Source organism: Lynx canadensis, chromosome D3 (genome assembly GCF_007474595.2).
Source record: "Lynx canadensis isolate LIC74 chromosome D3, mLynCan4.pri.v2, whole genome shotgun sequence".
NCBI lineage: Eukaryota > Metazoa > Chordata > Mammalia > Carnivora > Felidae > Lynx > Lynx canadensis.
The window spans coordinates 17,169,348-17,195,987 of NC_044314.2; the positions used below are offsets into that span (position 1 = coordinate 17,169,348).

General features: G+C 40.5%; 1 protein-coding gene across 3 annotated transcripts in view; it reads right to left on the reverse strand.

The window, feature by feature from the left end:
• Positions 1-2,352: 2,352 nt before the first annotated feature.
• Positions 2,353-26,640, reverse strand: part of MALT1 (MALT1 paracaspase) — a 63,395-nt gene continuing 39,107 nt past the window's right edge. For 2 of the 3 annotated variants that reach the window (XM_030292350.1, XM_030292349.1), the window contains 8 exons: positions 24,150-24,353; positions 15,533-15,710; positions 14,207-14,281; positions 13,735-13,862; positions 11,269-11,418; positions 8,536-8,693; positions 7,321-7,446; positions 2,353-6,267 (listed from right to left, as the gene is read on the reverse strand). In XM_030292350.1, coding sequence (XP_030148210.1) covers positions 5,827-6,267; positions 7,321-7,446; positions 8,536-8,693; positions 11,269-11,418; positions 13,735-13,862; positions 14,207-14,281; positions 15,533-15,710; positions 24,150-24,353 — 1,460 coding nt within the window. In that variant the 3' untranslated portion in view covers positions 2,353-5,826. The remainder of the gene's footprint in view (positions 6,268-7,320; positions 7,447-8,535; positions 8,694-11,268; positions 11,419-13,734; positions 13,863-14,206; positions 14,282-15,532; positions 15,711-24,149; positions 24,354-26,640) is intronic. The other variant, XR_003963932.1, reaches the window with a different exon arrangement.

Genomic DNA, 26,640 nt, shown 5'->3' on the forward strand with positions numbered 1-26,640 from the left:
CTGTGCATTTTTAAACTTGATAGCATTTATGAAAATTAAAAATGTGTTCTAAGTACAAATTTATTGAGTCTTGGCATATTTATATTAGTCAATGTGTATGTCTATATTTGAAAATTATATAATATCTGTTCCTTTATAAAAACTGAAAAATCCAGGTAAGCGAAGACAAATAATGCCAGCAGAGAAACACTGCTAATCAACTGTTTTCAGGTGCAGACACACTGTACTTTATTCTAAATAACTGGTGATGTTCAATTTCCATGCTTTTTTGAAAGGTGATTTTGGAGTGAACAAAACTCAGTTTTGCTTTTTTGTTTTTGTTTTTTTGAGAGACAGAGAAAGTGAGCAGGGGAGGGGCAGAGAGAGTGGGAAAGATAGAATTCCAAGCAGGCTCCACACTGTCAGCACGGAGTCCGATGCGGGGCTTGAAACGTGAACCATGAGATCATGACCTGAGTCGGAACCAAGAGTTGTACGCTTAACCAAATGAGCCACCCAGGAGCCCCAGTTGCAACTTATTTTTAAAAATGTTTTAACTTTTAGTTTTTTAAAAGGTAAGCTCTACACCCAAAGTGAGGCTTGAGCTCACGACCCCAAGATCAAGAATCGCATGGTCTATCAACTGAACCAGTCAGCCGCCCCCATTGCAACTTATTTTAGAAGGTAATACTACATTGCCAATATTAGAGTGCTGGGTAGGAAGCATCCTGAAAACAAATAACACACGCCGAACCGTGAGCATACTGACCGGTATGGTTTTGGGAAAGCCAGATTTGAAGAATGATGACCCTTGTCTCACTACTGCCAGCCCTGGAAAGTATTAGAAGCCCTCGCATGTTATATCCTTGTCCCCATACACAAAAGCACAGACAAGCTGCAAGGGCGCACTTCAAACCAAACTACTATTGGGTGGTGAAATGAGCGGATTCCTTCTCCTTTATAAAGTGACTTGGTGTCAGTGATGCAAAAATATTTTTTAACGCTGTCAAATTGCAAAAAAATTAAATGCATTTATACAGTCTCATATTCTGGGTATATTTTTCTTTGCTAATTAATATTTTATCAGTATAAGACATAGGTCATAGGAGCTAAGGGAAAATACTAAAAATATACAGATTTTGGTCAGGCCTGGATCAAACTCACAATGTCAAAACAGAAAAACAGGTTGAAATTGCACAAGAGTAATTTGTAAGTTTTGCGTGTTTGGCATTAGTTAACAGTTAAAAGCAGTGATATATACTCTATTAGTAGGCGAGCATTCAAGTAACAGGAAACAATTTAAAATTTATTAGGCATTTTGTTTAAAAAAAAAAATCAGATCTTGGAGCGCCTGGGTGGCTCAGTCAGTTGAACGTCTGACCCTTGATTTTGACTCAGGTCATGAGCCTTGCGTGGGGCTCCGTGCTTGGTGTGGGGCCTGCTTAAGAGTCTCTCTCCCTCTGCCCCTCTCCTCTGCTTGTGCTCTCTCTCTCTCACTCTAAAAAATACAAAAATGAAAGTATAAAAAATCAGATCTCCTTCTGATAATAAACTTGTGCCGATCTATGTGTCAATCTATCAGTTATCTCAGCTGTGGCTACATGATCGAATCTCCGGAGTCTGACAAGTCCTCAACAATTGTGACAACTGAAGAGACCACCTCATCGTTGCTTTGTGTGCAAGTAAGAGGTCTGCAAAGTAGCAACAGTAGGGGAAAAGGAAAGGTCTATTCCCTTTTCTCTGTCAGTATGCTTTAAAGATTTTCTTTCTCGAGGCTCTGCCTATTTGGTCTGTTCACCTTTAGATGAATAATACTTTAATGTTTTATATTCAACGATCCAGGTGTTATTTTTTTTTTTTTTTTTTTTTTTTACTAGAAAACATATGTAACTTAGGGGCGCCTGCGTGGATCAGTCAGTTAAGTGGCCGACTTCGACTCAGGTCATGATCTCGCGGTTTGTGGGTTTGAGCCCTGCGTCGGGCTGTGTGCTGACAGCTCGGAGCCTGGAGCCTGCTTGGGATACTGTGTCTCCCTCTCTCTCTGCCCCTTCCCCGTTCGTGCTCCCTCTCTCTCTCAAAAAATAAACATTAAAAAATTTTTTTTAAAAACACGTAACTTATAATTGCTACTTTGTAATTTTTAAGTTACTTTCCAGAAAATCTCCCCTTCCCCAGAATCAAGTATTAGCTTTGGATTTAGGTGAGCCTTGCCTTCCTAATCTCTCGCTCACGTTGCAATGGCATCAATGGGTTACCCCTCCTAAATGCTACTGATGTATAAAATCCTACGCTAAGGTTACAGAGCGACTGGCGTATAAGAGGTCAAGGAAAATAAAAGTATGGCCGATAGAAAAGACAAAAACTACACAGCTCTGTTACTTTAAAAAATGTTTTAAAAGTATAAATACATGCTTTCAAAAATTCAAATATACAGAACACCTGCACAGCTGAATACAGGAGCTCCCAGCTGTATTTCATTTGCTCAATCACCACACGGGCCGAGAAGCTATGATGTCAGGAGCTTACACATAGACCGCTTCCATCATCACAGAAAGCCCATTGGGCAATTCATTGGTTTCTGCTCTACAGTAACCATAATTAAGCACTAGTACATTATTATTACAAAAGTCCTTTATGTATTCGGGATATAAGTACCTTATCAGGCATAATTTCAAAAATTTGCTGCCATTCTGTGGGTTGTCTTTTCATTTGATGGTGTCCCTTAAAACATTGAAGTTCATTTTGAGGAAGTCCCAATTTTTTCCCCTTGTTGCTTGTGCATTTGGTGCTGTGTATAAGAAATGGAAGATTTACTGGTATGTTTTCTTGTCAATTTTATAGTTTAGGTATATGATCCATTTAGATTTAGGTATACGATCCATCTGGGGCTGAAATTTGTGTAAGATGATGGTCCTTTAGCGCTTTGTGATACAGTTGTCCTGGGACTTTTTGTTGAAAAGATTACTCTTCCTTATTGAATGCTATTGGCACACTTGTGAAAAATCAATTGTTCATAAACGTTGTTGATTTCTGGATCCTCAGTTATATTTTATGTTCCCGAAACCCATGTTTATCCTTATGCCAGTACCACATTGCCTTGGTTACTGTAGCTTTGTAGTAAGTTTTGAAATTGGTTAAGTGTCAGTCTTCCAACCTTGCTCTTCTTCATGATTGTTTTGGCTTTTGTAATTTTCCATATGAATTTTATCAGTTTGTCAGTTTCTGCAAATAAGCCAGCAGGGGTTTTAATGGGAATTGCACGGACTCTGGAGCATTCTGGGAGCATTTTTATCTTAACAATGTAAAGTCTTCCAATCCATGAACAAAAATGAATTTCCATTTATTTAGGTCTTAATTTCAACAATGTTGTGTAGTTTTTGTTCACCTTGATGCTATTGTAAATAGAAATAAAAAAAATCTCAATTTCAGAACATTCACTGCTGATATGGAAACAAAACTGATCTTTGTATATTGATCTTGTATCTATCCTGTGGTCTGGTGAGCTCATGCAGTTTTTATTTTATTTTATTTTATTTTTTTACAATGATGTTTTTTTATTGAGCATAAGTTGTGTATTTTTTTTAATTTTTAAAATTTTATTGAGCTCATTTAGTTTTTAAATGAATTTCTTAGAATTTTCTACAAAACAAGTTTATATAATCTGTGAATACATAGTTTTACTTCTTTTCCAATATGGTTGACTTTTATTTCTTTTTCTTGACTGATTTCTCTGGCTAGAAACTCAAGTACAATGTTGAATAGAAGTGGTGAGAAAAAACATCCTTGTCTTAGTCCTGATTTTGGGGAGAGAACATTCAGCATTTAGTCTGTTGCCATTAATGATGTTAGGTGTGGGGTTTTTGTAGATGTTCTTTATATCATGTTGAGAAGTTTCCCTCTTATTCCTAGTTTGTTGACTATTTTTATCATGAAAGGGTGCTGAGTTTTTCAAAGCTCTTCCTGCAACTATGAAGACAATTAAGTCAACGTGGTAATTTAGTCCTTTATGAACATGGTAGCATTGATCCTCATTATTTTCGATTCTATATTTATGAATTTACCAATTTATATCTAAACTTGTTTGTAATCCCCACCTCAAAACTGTTAGCACTTCTATGATCATTCACAGGCATCTGCAGACACACGAAATTTAGAGCTTCCTGATGTGCGTGTTCTCCGTGGAGCTGAACAAGGCAATGCTTTGCCTTCCTGTTCCAGGTCCCCCCAGACGTGACCAGAAGATGAGGGGGCAGGGGGAGTGCAGTGCAGTGCAAAAAAGTTCTGGTTCTGGGGCTAGTATGAATCCCAACTCTGGCAATTATTAGTGGGGTGGCTTCAGGCAAGTCACTTAATATTTCTAAACTTCGTTTTCTCTTTTGAAAATAAAACAATATGTACCAGGATAAATTGTCTTCAGGATTTAAGATTGTAATCTATTTGAGGTATGTATATACACACACACTTCCCCTAGGAGCAATCGCTCTGTATTCACTAATTCAGTATCCACAGTGACTTTATGGAATGGAAATAATGTGCATAAGGTGAATGCTGTGACTAACGAGAAGCATCTGCATATGACATTGAACTTTGGATGTTAAACCAACCTTGAATTCCTGGGATAAATCTTACTTAGTCATGGTGTAAAATCCTTTTTATATGTTGCTAGATTCACTTTGCTAGTATTTTGTTGATGACTTTTGAGTCTATATTCAGAACAGATACTGATCTGTAGTTTTCTTGTGATGTCTTCACTGGTTTTGTATCAGGGGAATACTGGCCTCATAAGATGACTTGGGAAGTGTTCTCACTTCCATTTTTTGGGGAGAATTTGCAAAGGATTGGTGCTAATTCTTTAAATTTTTGGTAGAATACAGCAGTGAAGCCATCTGGGCTTGGTATTTTCTTTGTGGCACGTTTTAAAGTTATGAATTCAGTATCTTGGTTATTGGCAGTTGTCTTTTTCACTTGCTTTCGGTAGAACCAACAGTGGTAAGATGATCTCTCAAGGCCAGTACAATTCACTAAGAAAATTAATGTTATCGAGGAAGACATATCCAGTGTCTGTAGGATTCAGATAAGCAGCTGGCCAGGATTCTCCAGTGGCAGAACTGTCCTGCTGTCTTGCTCTAACAGAGACAAACATTTCATCACCTCTCGTGCTTTCACGACCTTAGGAACAAGAACTTTCAGCCTGTTTACAGAAGATTTAGATACAAACCTGTTAACAGACATTCGTAGTAAAGTCATATAATCACAAATTAAAGTTTGCACATTACTAGGCTATATACACACATGCATATTTACATATTATCTTTAAATCTATCTACAAAAATAATACCTGTCTCAGAACCTGTCAGGAAGGCAGTATGTAGTGGAATAAACACTGGAATAGAAATCTGGAGATCTCAGTTCTGGTGTCAGCTCTCACTTCAACAAGATGCCACAATCTGTTTCTCCCACCGATAAAACGAGGTTAAGCCTGATGATCACCAAGGTTTTTTTTCCTCATTCTAAAAATACAAGGACTTCTTCAACAATAATGTCATTCCTACTGTTGTCGCTCCCGAGTGCTCAAAATGAAAATACTTTTGTTCTAAGCACATCCACACTTCATTCTTACAGAACAAGCCAACCAATTCACCAAATCTTACAAGAAGAGGAAGAGGAAGTCTGTGGCTAAATAATATAATTCCAACATCTCAAGGTCCTGGGTTTGCCATGAAATAGCCACTATTAATCCTCTCTCTCTACAAAAATGTATTTGTTTTTTCGTCACACCTCACTTCCTGTCGGTCCCGTAGCACAGGAGGCGTGTAGTCATTATGGCAGCTTTCAAACACAAGGAGGTCACTTGTCTGAAATTCGGAGCCCGTCAGAGAGACTGAACGGCATCTCATCCGTTGTCTCTACTGGCACATTACTTCTCCCAAAGCGACACGAGTCGCGGTGGGAATGGGGACTTGAGATAAATGCATCCGCGGTCCGGCTGCAATGACAACTATCTGACGGCAAAACGCTGCTTGAGTTACCAAGATGCGAATGGTAAAGAGCGTGGAAGGAGTCTTGAGACGAGTGATACTGTCCAGCCCCCGTCGAGGTGGACGCAGGGCTCTGGTAAGGGCCGTTACACATGACACACGTCTGGAAGCAAGTCTTCCTTCCCAAACCCCGGTGAATGTCCAGTTTAGCAATGAGGGGTTTCCCAACGTTTACTTCCTGCTTCTCCTCTACAGTATCTTCCAGTCCTGAGTACTGATACGACACACACACTGTGAAGATTAGATGTTCCTGAAAAGGAACAGGAATAAAGTTATTTTTATCAACTGTGAGAGCACATCAGTCTCAGAGTATCACTGACATCTACAAATACGCACAGGACCACACAACAAAATCCACTGTCACTCCCCTTTCCCAGCTTCCAATCCTCAAGGCCCGTTTACACCTTCCCTATACTAAGCAACGCCGGCTATAATCATGTTCCCTTTCCTTCATTCGATACTTTGAATTGGCAGAATTCTAGTACTTACTACTGACGGTAGTCAGAATCACAGAGACCTTGTACTGTATTCTGGAGGAATAGTTTAAAGGTGTTTTCCAAGCAGTGGGGCTTGGGAAACTTACCCAACTGGTGGAGATGGGAGAACGGTCCTTTAAGGAGAAAACCTGGCTTTACACCCAGGCCAAAAGTTTAGCTGTTTTAAAAAGTATTATGAGATAATAATCCATGGTCACAGGTGGAAAAGTATAACTGCATCAGATCACAGGCTTATTTCACAGACAAAGGAGACTGAAGAAGATTAGCTATGAACAGGATGACGATAGTTTGTATCTGTTGTTCCAACTAGAAAATGATTATTCAAAGATGCAAAGATATTTAAAAGCAGACTATGCTCTGTATCTCTAACTTTTTTGTTTTAAATGTTTATTTGAGAGAGAGAGAGCACACACATGCAGAAGAGGGGCAGAGAGAGACAGACAGACAGACAAAGAGAGAGGAAGAATCCCAAGCAGGTTCCATGCTGTCAGCACGGGGACTTGAACAGATCTCACAAACTGTGAGATCACGACCTGAGCCAAAATCAAGAGTTGGATGCTTAACCAACTGAGACCCAGGCACCCCTCTTTTCCATCACATACACTCTCATGTGAACATCTTCAGGCCATTAGCAGGGACAGAACACCACGCGGAAGGGGGGTCACTGATAAGACTGTGTATCACGTATCTCTACTTCAATTTAACACTCAATGAAGCAGCAGTCTATAAAGCGATACAACCGTCACACGCCAAAATGAGTTTTCACTTTCATAAGATTAGCAGTTACAAACAGGAAAAGTAATAACCTTTAATTTTTGCAGTGAACTGAGCCGAGTATAGAGGCACTGCTTGGGGAGATCCTTTGATACCAAATAGCTGCCAGTTTCCTCAGGCGTCCCTTTGTTTGCAGCTTTTGGATCAATGTCTAAGTCCTGTGAAAAGTAGCAGGCGTTGTTAATGAAATCAGTGAGACTCACAACACTGTCCATGACAATAAAATATCTGAACAGGTATTTCTCTCTTACGAATTTTGGCTGAGTAGGTAAACTCTCATCCAGGACTAAACAAACAATAAAGACAACACTCTAGAGTACAATAGGAATTCTAAATTCTGCACACATATGCTTAAAAAGTTAGCTGTGCAAGGACAATGACTTCCAAACTATCCCTAGAGACACTTCTTCACCCACTCCAAGCTTCCTTTCACATCCAAGCCCCATTAGTGTGTGACTCCTGGATTCTCGTCCTTCTATTCATCACTTTTGGGCAGGTGCAGGGGGTTATCTAGAAACAATAAACGGACAAGACACAGACAGCCCTTCCCTTTTCTTCTCTAAGAGACAACTCCTGGCTGAGGGCGGGAGATCTGTTCTGGAACTCCAGGGAGAAGGCCTCAGGTTCTGCCCTGACCAATGCCCAGAAAGCTGCCGGGGCTGGTAGAGAGACCTATCTAATTCTGGGCTTCAGTGCTGGAACATCTGCTCTCACACTAAGCAATGTCCTCCTTGAAGCTTTTGTCAATACCAAAGGTGATGCTCTGGATTTGTCTTGCACCTTGCTTACTTCTCAATTTACTAAACTCGTGTAGGAAAGAGGGATACTATTTATTGGCTTCTTTAGGCTGACACAAAATACATACTGTATCTTAATTTATGGAAAAACAAATTTCTGTGCTTCCAATATACTACCATAAGACTTTAATTAACAGTAGTTTTTAAAAGGAAATTATTTTTGACATAAGAATAACAAATTTTATTCCTTCGTATTTGATATTCTACTTAGGGTAAGGGAAATTAAAGGCTTCTTTCCTGGGTGAAATTTGACATTTAGGATATTTTTGGTGATTAGTTTTTAAATATTATGACTACTGTCACTAAAACACAAATAAGTATTTACATAAATGGAATATACAGGTATTTACATTTCCTTTAACTTTACCATGAAGTTTCCAAATGTTTAGTTATTAGTAAGTGAGGCTGTAATCGGTATATTTTGAACCAAAGAAGAAAGGGGGGACTTACGAGAGGAAAATCTGTGACATAGGCATCGCACATTACTACGTCGGGCGGCTTGTGGACTATGCTTGTGTAGATTATCATGACGTTGGAGAACTCTGCGGCAAACCCTAACTGAATCTGGACGCCGCACTGAAATTTAAGGCACATACTTTCTGGGAGTTCTGAAAAAGAACAAAAAGAACAACTTGTAAATAATCATTTGAGGAGTGCTCGGTAAGTTTTCTGATGATGAGCGACAGATAAATATTCTTTAAGGGCAAAACAGGGCTTTTGTTTTTACTCAGAAAGGTTCTGTAACTAACACATTGTTCAAAGACACATAAACACACATGCATACACTTACAGAAAGAGGAAAAAAAGCCCCATATTCTGCTGGTTGGTCAGGCAAATAAAAGCCTTGCATTTACTATTTCCTGACAGTTCTTGTCCCTCTGCATATATAATTTTGACAGTGGTAACCAAAAGTATCCATACAACTTGTAAATTTTCACTGCTGCCTCAATCTTCATGAAAATAGTTTTCAATAAGCATAATGTTGCTGAATAGTTTGCTACTTTGAACAACTCCACTATTCTTGAATATCTATAGTATTTCTGGATTTTATTGTTTTTCTACCACAGTTAATATTTCTTATATACATGTACTTAATGCTTTAGATACAGCTGCTGGACGGTTCCTCACACATGTGACATTCTCCACTCACGTAGACTATAGATTTGACCATACAATTTCCAAAATGAACATTAATTTTCAAAATGTTTACCCAGTTGAGGAGATTAAAAAGGAAAAACTACACTATCATAGTTTTAATTTTGTTTTCTCTCATTACTACTTAAGTTTACCATTTTTATATTTGTTTCTTAATTATCAATATATTCTCAACTGTGTATATTGTTGAATTTGCATCCTTCGGCGAGTGATTAAGGGAGTCTTAATGTTTTTCCTTTTACCATTTTGTAAGAACTTTTTAAATTATTTTTAAATGTTTTATTTTATTTTTGAGAGAGAGAGAGAGACAGAGAGAGTGCAAGCAGGGGAGGGGCAGAGAGAGAGAGGGAGACACAGAATCCGAAGCAGGCTCCAGGCTCTGAGCTGTCAGCACGGAGCCCGATGTGGGACTCGAACTCATGAACCGTGAGATCATGACCTGAGCTGGAGTCGGACACTTAACCGACTGAGCCACCCAGGCGCCCTTTGCATGAACTCTTTAACATAAAAAATACCAAACCTGTTACCAAAAACAGTGCTCTCTTTTCACACAAGCTACTCTGACCCTCTAGAGCCTGTTTGCCTTTGGTAAGATGACATATATCCATGTGTAAAAGATAAGAAATAAGTATTTTTTTAAGACCACAATCTTCTCATGATGTTTTAAAATATTTGGGCCTGGGGCGCCTGGGTGGCGCAGTCAGTTAAGCGTCCGACTTCAGCCAGGTCACGATCTCGTGGTCCGTGAGTTCGAGCCCTGCGTCGGGCTCTGGGCTGATGGCTCGGAGCCTGGAGCCTGTTTCCGATTATGTGTCTCCCTCTCTCTCTGCCCCTCCCCCGTTCATGCTCTGTCTCTCTCTGTCCCCAAAATAAATAAAAAACGTTGAAAAAAAAATTTTTTTTTAAATATTTGGGCCCAAAACTTCCTGCAAATCAGGTTATAGTCTCAGTAACACAGACTCACTCAATAACTATTTTACTGAACACCTACTATGTGCCAGGTGTGGTATAAGTAATGAGCAAACAGGAAAATACTGGACCAGACACTTCTAAACTTTTTTTTTTTAATTTGAAAATCTAATTGGCCTCATTAGGCGATTTATGAATTGGGCAGCATCTCATCCACCAAGTAAAGAGATACTTCCTCAGTTTCATTTTATAAAAGGGTTTTTTGTTTTGTTTTGTTTTTTCTCTTTTCACTGTTGATCTTTACCACCGTGATTCTGCTATTGTTGTTTAGAGTTTTTAATCTTTATTATTACTTTTTAATGTTTGTTTATTTATTTTTTTGAGAAAGCAAGCAAGTGTGAGTAGAGAGGGGAGGGGGACAGAGGATCCCAAGCAGGCTCCGTGCTGACAGGAGAAGGCCAGATGCAGGGCTCGAACTCACAAACTGTGAGATCATGACTCGAGCTGAAGTCGGACACTTAACCGACTGAGTCATCCAGATGCTCCTAGGTCTTTTTTAGAGGAAAAGACTCGTAGCAAATCCAAAATCTTCATCTGTCAATGATTTAAACTTACTTTTTCACTAAACACACAGAATTACCAGTAGTAATTCATTATGTTGTAGATATGATTTCCACTCCCTCTTTCTCCTGCTCACCAACTCGCTGCTTCAAGAGTCAGAGAGAGCGAATGCCCAGTAATATTTATGAGCACATAGTATTTGCTGACTAGTATGCTTGTCTCTTTACACGTGCGACCTCCTTCAACATCAACAACCGTAGCAAGTGTTATTTCTTGTCCCCATTGATAGACAACATGCTTACCAAGGGGCAGGGACAGAATCAGAACCCAGGCCTGTCTGATTTTTCAAACAGCACACTTCCAGCAGCTCAGAATATGATCAAGTCTAAGGGACTGTATATTAGGTAGATTGTTTGGTCTTGGGTTTGCCCACCACGCTAAAATGTTTTCACTACAAAGTTGAGAAGAAAACAATTTATCCAGGAGGAAAAAACCTCCTTCATGATTTAATACAAGCACATTATAGAACAACATCACAAAAAGCAGCCATCACCGTACCGTGTGCCTTGGCCCACTGCAGATTCCGCACCAGAGATTCCGCAGAATATGCTGTTCCCTGTATTGGGTCAGTAAGTGCTCTCTTTTCAGACAAGCTGCTCCGAATCTCCAGAGCCTGTTTGCCTTTGGTAAGGTGACACTTACCCATGTCTAAAAGATAAGAAATAAGTATTAAGACCACAATCTTTTCATTATGTTATGTTTTAAATACTTAGGCCAAGAACTCTCCTGAAAATCAGGTTATATTCTTAGTATCTATCACTTATTCACTCAACAAGTATTTACTGAACACCTACTATGTGCCAGGAACGGGTCAAAGTAATGAGCAAACAGATGTGAGAGAGAGAGAGAGAGAGAGAGCGAGAGGGAGACAGAAAGAGAACATGAGTGGGGGAAGGGCAGAGAGCGAGAGGGAGACACAGAATCCGAAGTGGGGTCCAGGCTCTGAGCTGTCAGCATAGAGCTGGACGTGGGGCTCAAACCCATGAACTGTGAGATCATGACCTGAGCCGAAGTCAGACACTTAACCAAATGAGCCACCCAGACGCCCCCCTCAAAAATTTTTTTTAAATGTTGGACCAGCCCACTTCTAAAGGCCCTTTTAACTTTTATCTTCTATAATTCTATTGCCAAATCCCTAATACCTTAAACCTTAAAATTCACAAAGAACTGAAAGTATATTTGTTTACTGAAAGAGTAGTCCTGATTTTATGTCTGCACTCTGTTGGGAAATACACGCAATTAGTAAACAAATGACTATTTATCTACGAGAAAGTTAAGGTCCCGTGCCATCTACACCTCAGATATCTTTATTTTGAGAGAGAGAGAGAGAGAGGGAGAGAGAGAGAGAGAGAGAATGAATTCCAAGCAGGCTCCACACCCGACACGGGGCTCGATCCCAAGAACCATGAGATCATGATCTGAGCCCAAATCAAGTCAGACACTTCACTGACTGAGCCACCCAGGAGCCCCTACCATGCATATTTTAATTTTCACTCAAACACAGGCATTGGTAAGTAGTATATGCCAATGTTTTAGGTTTTGAACTTAACAAAAAAGTTATGCCACAATGTGTTTTCATCCAACCTATTTTAGACAAAGACTTATGATTATTGATAAATCTCAATTTAAACTTACAAAGCTATATATTATTTAATATGAACAAATTATTTCTCCTACATCTCTATATATTATTGTTAATAAAGTTATAAACTAATAGTATCTGGTCTTGGGAAAGTAGTTACTTATCTGGAAAAAAAGAGGTAAAACTAAGATTCTTAAAATAAATTTTTTTAAATGTTTACTTGTTTTTTTGGGGGGGGGAGGGGCAGAGAGAGAGAGGGAGACACAGAATCTGAAGCAGGCTCCAGGCTCTGAGCTATCTGCACAGAGCCCAATGCAGGGCTCGAACGCAGAGTGAGATCATGACCTGAGCTGAAGCGTGACGCTTAACCACCCAGGTGCCCCAAAACTAAGATTCTTAAATAGAAGAATCTATTCTGAAACAGAAGCCTCATATATAAAGCAGATAAAAGCAGACTTTTCTGGCTGAAGCAGGATGGCAGGAGGAGGTCCAAAGCTCTGGCTGTCTATGTTACATGGGAAGATGGCGAAGTCAGGTGACCCAGCTACAAGATCTGCACTGATAAAAACATGAAAATAAAAGTGACTCATGGCTCTTAGGGTAACTCTCACATAGCTGATACTCAACCTGCCATCTTTGGAACACCCAAGAAACTCCATTTCTCATGGGCTGGTTTGCAAAAGAACTGTTTTTTGGTATGACTTTTACTATTTAATTAAAAAATTTTTTTTCTTTATTTCTGAGAGAGAGAGAGAGAGAGAGAGAGAGAGAGAAGGAGGGAGGGAGGGAGGGAGAGAGGGAGACACAGAATCCGAAGCAGGCTCCAGGCTCTGAGTTGTCAGCACAGAGCCCGATGTGGGGCTCCAACTCACGGAACTGCGAGATCGTGACCTGAGCCAAGGTCAGATGCTTAACTGACTGAGCCACCCAGCACCCCGAAAGCAGAATTTAAAAACCATTAAGTGCATCAAGAAAAAAACGAACCCAGCCTTTTCCACCAGGCCTCAAAATTTCTGTAAGGCTGTATCTCTAATCCTCGGAGAGGATGCTCTCAGGACCAGGTTTCTGCAAACAAGCAGACGGGGCAGCACCAGGCATGAGGCACAGAAACGAGGCACACAACTCGGAGAATGAAACTTCACCGATTCCACAGTCTTGCCTGCGATCAGCGCCGCGGCTCAAGTCATGCTGAGCAGAGGGCATAAAGCCAAGTCAATAAGGAATGAGGAAGGGGGGGGTTGGAAATTAAATGGAGTGTTGCTGAACACTGCCTAAATTTTTGTTTTTTATAAAATAAATACTAATTCCAAACCTGCACAGTAATAGTAGGAAGAAAATAATTACCAGAGGACCCTGAGTAGCTTTCTCTTTATTTATTTTACCTTCTGCAACTTCATCCAGTAACACAGTAATTTTCTTGTCTTCTAATAATCTATCTTTTAAAAATTTCATGAAAATTCCATTTGCCAACCCAGAATGCTGGATTTCAAAAGCTTCTGCCCCTTGACACCTTAAAAAACAGCAAAAAGACAAATTAAAACAAAAAGAAAGGAAACACTTGCCACATGGGCTTGCATAAATACGGACGAGCTTCATTTGCTTCTCAGCCTCCTGCATGACATCTTAATTAAACAGTTAATCTTTAAGCAGGAACTAAATGCTCTGGTGCTTAGTGAAAAGAAGATGTCAGGATAGGAGGTGCTAAAGTCAATTATTTAAAACTTCGTATCGAGGATATCAAAGAGGAAAATTTATGCCTACATTTCTATGGATCTGTCTAGGCTTCTAATCTATAATCAAAAAGAAGTCATGAAAAATGAAGGCATCTTGAACATAAATATAAAATTTCCTTACGTGGCGTATCCAAACACAATGTTGGCGGTGACTTTTAGTGCATCCAAGATCGGGATGGTGTCATCATAGTCATTTCTACATAAAAGGGAGGAGGGAGAAGGACAGATACAAATGTGAAAAAAGTTAAACAGCATTTTGGAGAGCTTTAATAATATAATGGAAAATATAACACTGTTGTATTACATATGACTTAAAATTATAGATTCAAAATTCCTTTATCGAATCAGCCACATATTTACCCAAAATAATCCAGGGCTCCTATGCTGCTGAGAGGGCAGATGGCCACATCCTTTCTCTGCTTAGCTTTAAACAGGACCAACATCTGAACTCTGGCATTGGTTTTTGATTGGTAAATGCTGAGCAAGCACAAACTCTATTTCTGAGAGGAATAATCACTGGTTCTATTCCTTAGTAACACAGTGGCCAACAACTGGGATCTGAAGCTTCAAACATGTGGTTCGGCTACACTTTCTGTATCTGCGAGACCAGGACTGACAGAAGCCCCCACCTGACCACGGGTGTTCTTTCTGTCAGTTCCTGGAGGAATAACTGAGAGACTATTCTGAAGAGCTGAACCTTCTGGAGTGTGAATAAATACCCATGCCCTTGGGGCGCCTGGGTGGCTCAGAGTTAAATGTCTGACTTCGGCTCAGGTCATGATTTCACGGTTTATGAGTTCGAGCCCCGAGCCGGGCGGGCTCTGGGCTGACAGCTCAGAGCCTGGAGCCTGCTTCAGATTCTGTGTCTCCCTCTCTCTCTGCCCCTCCCCCATTCATACTCTGTCTGTCTGTCTCTCTCTCAAAAAATAAACATTAAAAAAAGAGTTTTTAAAAAAATAACCATTAAGAAAAATTAAGAAAAAATACCCACGCCCTTTAGTTCCTCACTTTTGTTCTATAGCAAATAAGAAAAAAGTTAAAATCATTAAATACACATGGAGAAAATATATTTTCCTCTAGTGTCCTTCTTGGTCAGTTTCAATCTGTAATTACAAATTCACAACTTTGGGGCGCCTGGGTGGCTCAGCCGGTTAAGCTTCCAACGTCAGCTCAGGTCATGATCTTGTGGTTCCTGAGTTCGAGCCCCGCGTCGGGCTCTGTGCTGACAGCTCGGAGCCTGGAGCCTGCTTTGATTCTGTGTCTCCCTCTCTCTCTGCCCCTCCCCAGCTCTTGCTCTGTCTCTCTCTCTCTATAAAAAATTAACGTTAAAAAAAAAAAATTCGCAAGCTTAGGTGGTTCTTAGAATTCCCAGGTTTGCCTTAGATTTACTTGTCAAGGCTGATATTTACCTCAATCCAATGAGCTTCATTTAACACAGACAGCTTACCTTTTCCTACACATGTCCAACAAGAACACGTTGAGTCCGGTTTCCTTTTCTTGCATCAATTTCAGTATATTTTGTACACAGAGACAGTTTTCAGACCTATATGGATTTGGAGCATCAACAGGGACCATAAAGCTGTTCCCAAAGTTTTCGTAACCATGTCCTGCATAATATAATAATCCTGGAAAAGAGAAAAAAGGGGTAAAAATTAACTCTAAATTGCACTCTGAATATGCATGCAGCACTCTTGTGGAAAAAACCCAGCCTTTTATTTTCTTCAAGTTAATGCAAGCTTATTTAAGAGATACCCAACTATAAACACAGTCAATGTTAACTAAGTTTGCACCGAAAATTATTTCGACAACAGTCTTCAAATACTGTATTTTAAACTGACATCAAGATGCTGTCCTGAAGTATGTTTTAGTTCATAAAAATGGTATATTTGTAACCAGTGGTATAATATGGAATGCAGATTTATCTTATGTTATATAAAAAAGAAAAAGGCTAAGGACTTCTTTGTTGACTCGTTTGTCTTCTCCATGAGACCAGGAGTTCCCCCAGGGCAGGGACAGTATTATCTCTATCTGTGGATTCCTGGCACACAGCAGGAGCTTAGTAAGTTTTTAATGGATGAACAAATAAACATATTTAGAAGACTAGTAACTACTAAATCCAGTATAGGAAATTCTGTAGGCAAAAAAAGGAAAAACAAATCCCACAGGCATTTATATACATAATTAGTAAGGGCTATAAAAATAAAAACGTAGTCTATAAAAAAAATGATTATTTATTTATTTTGAAGGGGCGGGGTAGGGCAGAGAGGGAGGGAGGGAGAATCCCAAGCAGGCTCCACATGCTGTCAGCACAAAGCTCCACGTGACGCTTGATCTCATAAACCTCGAGATAGTGACCTGAGCTGAAATCAAGAGTTGGACACTCGACTGACTGAGCCACCCAGGTGCCCCTAAATGTAGCTTTTTCTAAGAAGGGAAGGAAAATCTGATTTCATGGATTACTACTTTTTTTTTTTTAAAGATCTAAGTTTATTTTAAGAGAGAGTAAGAGAGAGCAGAGGAGAGGCAGAGAGAGAGGGAGGGAGGGAATCCCAAGCAGGCTCTGAGCTGTCAGCGCAGAGCCCAATGTGGGGCTCAAGCCCATGAACTGTGAGATCATGACCTGCGCTGAAATCAAGAGTCAGATGCTTAACTGACTGAGCCACCCAGGAGCCCCATTACTACTTTTTCTTTTCGTTACGAGATATAAATATCATTAATTTTCCATCTAGAGTCTCTTGAATTCATAATCTAAAATTTACATTCATTTTAGTAGTCCATAGATGAGTCATTTCTTTACTGAGAAACGATACTATAAAAACTGCACCAAACGACTCTGAACATTTTCTTGAAAAGATGTTTGTTTTGGCTGTAAAAAACAAAAAACAAAAAACAAAAAAACCCCCAAATATCAGTATGGGCTTCCTTATAAAAATATTTGATAGAAATATTTGTGAAGATACATCCCCCTAGGCACGCAATCTCTAAGGCCCACTGATTTTGCTCTGTCAGCGTCCTGGATATGACGACTTCTTTCTATGGCTTTCTGACATTAATAGTAAAAAGGCGCCAAGCTGGGGAACAACCGAGAAGCTGCTCCCTGCACCTACAGCTCCAATTCCGAGCAAAGAACGTAGCTTCGAACAACTTGCTCCATTTGGTCCTCCAGGGCAGAACCCAGGTCTATTTTTCTTGAACTCTGACTAAAGTGAAAAAAACGGTTCTTTCATATGTAACATTTCAGGTAAAAAAAAAATGACAAAATGGGGGGCACCTGTGTGGCTCAGAGAGTTAAGCGTCCAACTTCGCCTCGGGTCATGATCTTGTGATTCACTGAGTTCGAGCCCCGCATCCACAGAGCCTGCTTTGAATTCTCAATCTCTCTCTCTCTCTCTCTCTCTCTCTCTCTCGAAAATAAACATTTAAACTAATGACAAAATGGGCACATTCATGTATTCAGTGTGGGTTTATTCTATCTCATCTGTGTCCTGAATGAAAGAAATGAAAAAGAAAAGGAAGACAAGGTTCCTGCCCCAAGGATCTTGCAACTCATTCAGACCTGCTCATCTTGTTAAAGAACACAGAAAGTCAGCATACAATGAAATATCATAAATTATGTGATTAAGGAAACCTTGTATGATCTGAGTAAGGTGCACGGAGGAATCGGTGTGAAGGGAAGCAACCACAGGTGGTCTTGGGAGACTGGGTACAACTCGGAAAACCAGAGAAAGAGCAAGGGACGTTACGGAACGGAAACAAACCAGGCGTGGGCCTGGAATGGCAGCCAAGAGAAAGGAGACCAGCCTGGCAAGGAATTAAATTATCCCCGGAAAGAAGAGGGGCACTGACACGAGCATCTTGCAAATCGTGACACAGGGAGTGGATGTAATTCACTAAGCAATGAAGACTGAGTGAGCGAAAAGCCAGCCCGAAGAATGAGAGAAAATACTTGCAAATAGTAGATCTATAAGGACAACTTGTATCTAGAATACATAAAGAACTCTTCAATTCGACCATAAAAAGACAAATAGCCAAGTAAAAAATGGGCAAAGGATCTGAACAAACATTTCTCCAAAGAGGATAGCAAACAAATAAACACACGAAACGCAAAACAGAACAATGAGATCCCACATCACGCTTACTAGGACAGCTACAATAAACACACAGGCGTGAACACGTGTTGGCAAGGATGGAGAGAAACTGGAAGCCTCATTTACTTCTGGTGGGAACATGTAGTCAGGAAAGAGTTTAAGCAGTTCCTCAAAAAGTTAAACGCAGAATTCCCATGTGATTAAGCAATTGCAGTCCAAGGTGTATATCGCCAAGAGAACTGAAAACCTATGTCCACACAAATTTGTGCACACGAGTGTTCACAGCGGTGTGATTCAGAATATCACCCAGAGGCAACAACCCACGTGTCCACCGGCTGATGGATGGAAATGTGGTACATCCATACCATGATTATCCAGCCATAAAAGTAATGCAATGACACGGACGAACCTTGAAAACATTATGCTGAGAGAAAAAAGCCGAATCTTTGTAGAAAGATTCCATTCTACAAAATGGCTCCAAAAGGTGAATCCATAAAGATAGAAAGAAAAGCTGCTGTTACCAGGGGTTTGGGACAAAGAGGAATGACGAGTGACGGCTAACAGACGTGGAGATTCTTTCTGGGGTGATGAAAATGTTCTGGAATTAGGTGACTGATGCAAAACTGTGAATATGCTAAAGCCACCGAACTGTACGTTTCAAAACAGTAGAATTTATATACTTCTTTATCAAGTACAGGCACCCCTCACTTTTTTTTTTTTTTAGCATTTATTTATTTTTGAGACACAGAGAGAGAGAGAGAGAGCATGAACAGGGGGCGGTCAGAGAAAGAGGGAGACACAGAATCCAAAACAGGCTCCAGGCTCTGAGCTGTCAGCACAGAGCCCGACGTGGGGCTCGAACTCACAAACCGCGAGATAGTGACCTGAGCCGAAGTCGGACGCTCAACCGACTGAGCCACCCAGGCGCCCCACCCCCCCTTTTTTAAAGTTTGTGCCACGCCACTCTGCCTTTAAGAGAGACCCACATTATAGTGTCTGGTTTTGCTAACCAAAGGAATCTAAAGAGGACTTTTTTTTAATGATTATTTATTTTTGAGAGAGACAGAGGAAGGGAGAGAGGGAAGGAGAGAATGAGCGGGGGAGGGGCAGAGAGAGAGGGAGACAGAATCCAAAGCAGGCTCCCGGCCCTGAGCTGTCAGCACAGAGCCAGATGCAGGTCTCGAACCCACGGACCGTGAGATCATGACCTGAGCCAAAGTCGGACGCTTAACTGAGCCACCCAGGAGCCCTGAGACGTTTTGCTTTTATGAAAAAAAGGCAAAAAGCAGAAATGGCATTTAGCGTTTGTTTGCAGCGAGTCATTTGGAGGCAGAACACAGCCAAGCAGAGAGAGAGGCACCGCTGGCTCCTTCCCCAGGATCCACACTCAGCATCCCGGCAGCAAACCGCCAGACCTCTGAGCTGTGTCTGTGAGCATCTGGGTTGTATCTCAAATGTATCTTGTGCATCCGTCAGCAAGATGTGTCCGGAGGTACCAGAAAAGGCTGTCTGGGCCTGGGAACGCTCACACAGCGGGAAACCTGTGTCCAAAACGGGACTCTCTTCCCCATCAGTCTGTTCACCGCTTCCCAAAGCAAGGTATGCTCATTTGTAACCTTCATGACTCTGCCTCAGTTACTCTCCCTCCTTCCCATCTACCCACATCATGGCAATTCCTCAAGGGTTATCTCACGCTCAGGACCCTCAGCAGGTCATCACCTGGTTTCCAGCTTTCTGACACTTTGGTCTCTCCCTGCTGGGAAGCCATGTGGCAGCACTCTCTGACACATGATCACACGCTGGCTTTTAGGGACACCTTACAGTTCTATGCATATTTAATTTCTTTGGTAAAAATGCTCATAAGAGACATTAATCTTACACGTTTGTATAGCTTTCTCACGGTTCTGAAAATACGTTCGTATACATGAACTGATTTTAATCCATGTAACAATGTTTAAATGATTTATATCCATATTTTATAGGTGAGAAAATGAAAAAGGTAAGTGATTTGCTTACAATCATACAGCTGATAGGTGTTCCAACTCCAAAAAAAGCATTTTTAATTTTTTCCTCATTATATTAAGGGACTTAGAGTTTTGAGAGTATAAATCATGTTCTTTATTTTCTGTATCTCCTTCGACACCTAGCATATTCCTTTATCTGTGCTATGGATATATTAAGGAATTCAGTAAATACTTTTGAATGCATTAATTAACAATGCAAACCAATCAGGAGAGAGCTGAATCCAGAGAACTTTCTATAAAGGGTCTGATTTTCAGTAGAAACGGTACCATTTCTACAACTGATGTTACTTAAGACAGCCAACCAGGCAGCTTGAGTAATGTCCCCACTGTTATCATTTGACACATCTGCCTCTAGCGAGACGTAACTTGGGAGAAGCAGCAAGTTCAAGGGAAGGTTTAAGCTCCGTCAACCAGGGAGACCTAAGCATGGCCCGTTACTTCAATGCCATACGTCCCACTCGGCAATCATTGAAATTAAGGCACTTACAGGAACAAAAAACCTTTCTCCGCCCCAACATGACTTACGGAAAGTGGAAGCATTTTGTATCAAAGTCTACATCCAAATAGTATGGCAGGAGATTAAACATTTTTATGTACAACAAACTAGGCCAAATCATTGTATTTTAAGAATTCCATCTCTATTACTGCCAATTAATTTAATCAATTATCGCATTACTTACTCAAAGGGTAGAGGTACAAAATAGGCATCTTTATAAAATGACAAAAGTATTTTTTTTTAAGTTTATTTACTTATTTAAGTAATCTCTACACTCAACATGCGGCTTGAACTCACGACCCTGCGACCAAGAGTCGCCAGCCGAGGCGCCCCAAATGACAGGAAATTTAATGTGGTTAGAAATATAATCCTGTCCATTAGACCTTTAGGGAATCCTGTTTCTTGGGAACATGATTTCCAAGGACATAGTTTATTACAGATATTTATTCTGGCCTACAGAGAAGAGAATTGCCGAAACGGCAGACGGTCCCGCCGGAGTTGAGCTGCAGCGCACCTAGCACGGTGCTCTGACGAGGACAGTCACTGCCACCACCACTGTCACCGTCAGCCTACATAGCTCTTCCTGTGTGCCAGACACAGTCTGAATAAAGTGCTTTAGTTGTATAGTTATCACCTCCTATAATCCTCGTATTTCTCGTAACCAGGCGGTTATATTATCACCCACCTTTTACAGATGGAAATACTGACACACTGAGAGGTTTAATGGTTCATGTAAATCCACATGACTAATAAGTGACGGAACCAGAGTCTGGATGCTGGCCAGGCCAACCACTGTGCTATACTCCACGGTCTCTTTATAAGCTGCTGCTGGCTTTCTAGTTAACTTTACTCTCAGAAAATATAAAATGTCAGTGAGCTGGTTTTCCATGGCTTCGCTACACTATCATTTAAAAACTCCTTTTTTTTTCTTCCAAATGAAACCTCAGGCTGAACCTTAATATATAAAAACATATGAAAGCTGGGGTTCTCTAATTGAGGCCTCGAGTGGAATGCTATCTGGTTCAAACCTCGCATCTAAAGATGCAGACAAACTGGAATTCAGGAAATTATACCGGTAATACTTTTACTGTGCCAGGCACGGGGATAATTATTTTACCTTTATTTATTCTGCAATCACTTCGTTAAGTTAGTCTATCCATTTCATAAATCCTTTTTTGCTTATAAAAGTTAAATAGCTTAGTTACGGTTCCACACTAGTCAGCAGAAAAGCCGGAGCGCTGAGCACGAGCGAGCTGACTTAAAGCCCCCGCCTCACCACGCAGCTCTGAACTGAACGACTCCTCCAGGGTAAACGAGACTTGGCCATATTCTGACCAGACTCCAATATCCTTCTCCACCAAAGCACAGCTGAACCGCAGCAGGTGGAGAATGCAGGAAGGCACAGTGTGGGGGGGGGGGGGATTTCAGTTATTCTCTCTCACAGCCATCTACGTGTGACAACTAGAAATCTTTACCTTCACCTGTCTTCGAGGACATGTAGTAGAGATCAGTTATTTCTGTTCTCAGAGGGTGTTTTTTCGGTTTATATATGTTTCCAAAGTGAGTTACCTACTTTGTTTTGGGGCAACTTTTGCTTCTTTTACAAACCCATGGGCAACATGATATAAAAGGGCATAAGCCTGGATGCGTATGCTTTCCGTATCTGAAGTCGTTCATGCTGAAATACTCCCACGGCTCTGCCTTGGCCTCCCCCACCCCACAGGCCGTCAACTGGAGTGAAGGCACAGTGCAGGAGGAAGGCCCTGTGACGCGAAGCCTCTGCCACACTTACATCTGCATCAGATGTGCCTGATGCCTGGGGTACGCACAACGCTTCAAAACAGAAAACTTTAACATTTATTTATTTATTTAGAGAGCCGAGAGCAAGCGAGCAGGGGAGGGGCAGAGAGGAGAGAGGGAATTCCAAGCAGGCTCTGTGCTGTCAGTGCAGAGACTGATGTGGGGCATGAACTCATGAACCGTGAGACCATGACCTGAGCTGAAATCGAGAGTGGGCCACTCAACCAATGGAGCCGCCCACACGCCCCGATGGTGTTTTTGTATCGGGGCAAAGCCTCAGCACAAGCTGAGCTCTTCTTGCCACAACTTTTTAATATTTCTGGTTTTCTACTTTACAGGCGCAATTAAAAGTTTTGGTTTAAGCTAGACAAAGGACTTAAAGCTAACGTGACAATTTCAGTAAGAAATGAGAATGAGGGATGCCTGGGTGGCTCAGTCGGTTGAGCGTCCGACTTCAGCTCAGGTCACGATCTCACGGTTCGTGAGTTTGAGCCCCGCGTTGGGCTCTGTGCTGACAGCTCGGAGCCTGGAGCCTGCTTCGGATTCTGTGTCTCCCTCTCTCTCTGCCCCTCCCCCAGTTGCACTCTGTCTCTCTCTCAAAAATAAATGAACACTAAAAACAAAATTAAAAAATCCTTTGAGCCTCATTAGCAATTCCACCAAGCTTACCTCATCATATCAGTCTCATTACAAATAAAAGGCTGAATTTAGAAATTAATCTATTTAGAAATTACTGAAGTAAAATAATTTGAAAGATATAAAAGCTTTCAAACGGATACTTTTAATTTATCACCAGCATGCCTAATAACAGGCCTGGAAATGCCACTTCCCTGGCAATCAAATGTGATCGCACTGCATCACAGTCCCACCCCCTGTGAAATACAGCCCAAATGAGCCCGCCGGCTGGCCTGCCTTTTGTGGCTATCCTCATTTAAAAAAGTAAGTTACCAAAGAGATTACTTACTCCTGACAACATACTCTGTCTCTTTAAAAAATCTTTACCATATATGTGGTGTTCTTAACATATTTCAATGAGGGAATGAATAAAATGATTAAAAATTTACTGTTAGAATTTTTGTGGAGGTCCACCTTTAACTATGTTTGTACAGAGCTTTAGTTTACAAACTGTTTTCATATGTTTCATTCACTAACAAATCCTTGCTAAATTCCAGTTCCCATTAAAGGATTAGAAAATGCCATGAAATAGTTAGAAAAAGGAAACAGACATAAAGAACGTACATTCGGTTACCTTTCGTACTACACACACACACACACACACACACACACACACACACAGCAATACTGTACATATATGAGTATACAATTTGCCATTTGGTCATTAACCTTTACTGTACTTCAGCTCTTATCAATAAAAACCAAAATCACCAAAGACAGGAAAGAACTATTCTAATAAGAACAAAAATGTTTTCACAAGGGACATTAAAGTAAAGACACTGAGTTAATTAGTTATTCACATGGAGCTACAGAACGAAGATCAAATCCATCGTCTTTACAAGAACAAAACTCTTCCTTCACTTCAACAACATGTTCACTTCAACAATGATCAAATCGGACCATTTTCTGATTTTTACCGCTTAACCTAACTTGTGCAACGAAGAGTGGCTAATTATAAAAACAGGACTGTAACTATCTTACCATAAACTCCTTTGTCTAAAAGGAGTAAAAATTCATCCACGGCATTTCGCATCTCATACTCAGTGAGATCCAACAGCGAAACAACTTTGAAATCTAGTTGTCTTAACAAGTTGGTCAACTCGTACACATCCACCAAAGGAGCTTTGAGCTTGGGGTGTTCCCAGTAATTCATATTTCCTATCAAAAGAGCAACCTTGTCCTTTGCTGTTAAAAAAAAGAGAGAGAGAGGGGATTTAAAGGGAGGATATAAAGATTAAGATTAAAGTAAGACCTATGGAAATGGTAGAATTATAACAAATTGTATGCTTTACGAATTAAGATCTCGTTCTAATTTAATTTCATTTTAGAGGTACTACTTTATGTGGAAAACTCCAGTGAGGAGCACAGGCTGATAGACAACAGAGAGTAGACTTATTAGTGCTCACTCGGGCCAAGGCTATTGATGAACTGCATAGGAAGCCACATACTTGTACTGAGTTACAACAAAAATAAAGAGTATAATATTCAACTAGCTTTTAGAGCAAATTTAAACAAGCAATGTTAGTAACTGGGTTCCCATCAAATTAGGTTCTGTTTTGCTGACAGCGGAAAAGGCTTAAAAAAAAAAGCAAAAATAAATACCAAAAAGAGGAAGAGGACAAATTCTCATCAGAGCAAGCAAGGGGAAAACCAAAGAGGAGAGAAAGGCAGGGACTTAACAAGAACTGTATCTGAATTTTCTCAGCTGATGTATTGTTTCCTTTTGGTTTCTTAAAAAGGTCATTTGGGTGACCTTAGGGATATGTGAAAACTTTTTGTATGAATATCTTAACAGTTTCTTTTCTGACCTCAGTGCAGAGACTCTGCTCAAAGGTGTACTCTTAGACAAAGAATTTTCCTATTTTCAAGGGGCAAAATGATCCACACCGATGCCTTAAAAAGTACCACCTAGCTTTGTCACGTGTGTTGCTTGTCCAAAAACGGCTGTAGAAGGCTGGTCTTCAAAACTATACGTTTGCTAGTCGGGGGCGGGGTTAGCGGTTAAAGAGTTGAGGCTGCGCCATGACAGCAGTAACCTATTACAATGTTTTTCTGGAGGGCTCGTATGTGCAGCACAGGTCATGGCAGAAATGTGACGGAGATACCAGGGGGCAGTGAGGAAGGTGTAACAAGAGCACTTGGCTGAAGAGCCACACTGGGTAGGACCTTGGGCCACCTCCCGACACAGGCCAGGACTTAGGTGACCAACCTCTGTCACTAAGTGCTACTAAGTAGTTTATTTATAAATTATGAATACGACTTCGATGAAACTGAAACAGGCACAAATAATCACATTGCTGACGTGATGTCTGCCATACGGAATAGAATTTCAGATGTTTCAAATCATTAAATTGACCAAAACTCTGGTGAAATTTCTTTTCTTTCCACAGAACATTTAAATCTAATGTTAAGTGAGGTCTGGAGAAAAACTAGCACCAACTCCAAGAATGGGACTCTCTTAAAGTGAAAGAAAACCCTACTTTGTGAAAAGCCCCAATACTTTTAGGTCATGGTATCTGTATTCTGTATTTACATTCTTAGAGATTTCTTGCAAATTGCTTATTCTCATGAATACACATATTTTAGAAAAAAAATGAAATGATAAACATTAAAAAAACATTTTAATGCTTTTTTATTTATTTTGAGACAGAGAGAAAGCGGGGGAAGGGCAGAGAGAGAGAATCCCAAGCAGGCTCGGCACGGTCAGCATGGAGCCCGATGCGGTGCTCCGTCTCACGGACCACGAGACTGTGACCTGAGCCAAAATCAAGAGTCGGACGCTTAACCGACTGAGCCATCCAGACGCCCCTTAAACATTTCTAATTCAGTAAAAAGTCACTTCAAGTCCTATACAAATGATAATCTCTTCTTTTATTCAAAAGAAAAAGGCCAATTATCAAGACTACTTCATATACAAAGACTTCGACATAAAGTTTCTATTGAACTGCCTTTAGTTCTAAAAATCATTGAAAAAGCAGAGGACACTCAGGATAGATTCCAACAGGAAGCAGTATAAAACTTAACCTTTTTTGGATCTTTTTTTTTTTTTTTTTTTTTTTTTAGATTTCTTCTTAAATAAACTAGGTATGTACCCTTACACCAAAGTACCCACTCTAGAGCAAGACTGTTACCTGACTAATCCACAGAAAGAAAATTTTCAGTGCTTTTTCCGGGAGCCCAGCAACCCTATCAGAATTCGGACCCATCGATACAGTGACAGACTCAGTACAATCTACCTCTAAGTGAGGGGAAGTAAGAGAATGTCTGACTTACATGCTCCAGCCCAAATCATGGGTTCCCAAAGTTATTCAGGTAGTAAAGTGTTTGTAAATCACAGAGGTGATTCTGATGGAATATTATGATAATTTAATTCTAATACATGTTTTAGACTATGTTTTATTGGCAAAACACAAGTATAAGGGATGTAACAGAAAAAATCACTAGAGTCTGGGGGAAAAAAGACCAGTTGTCA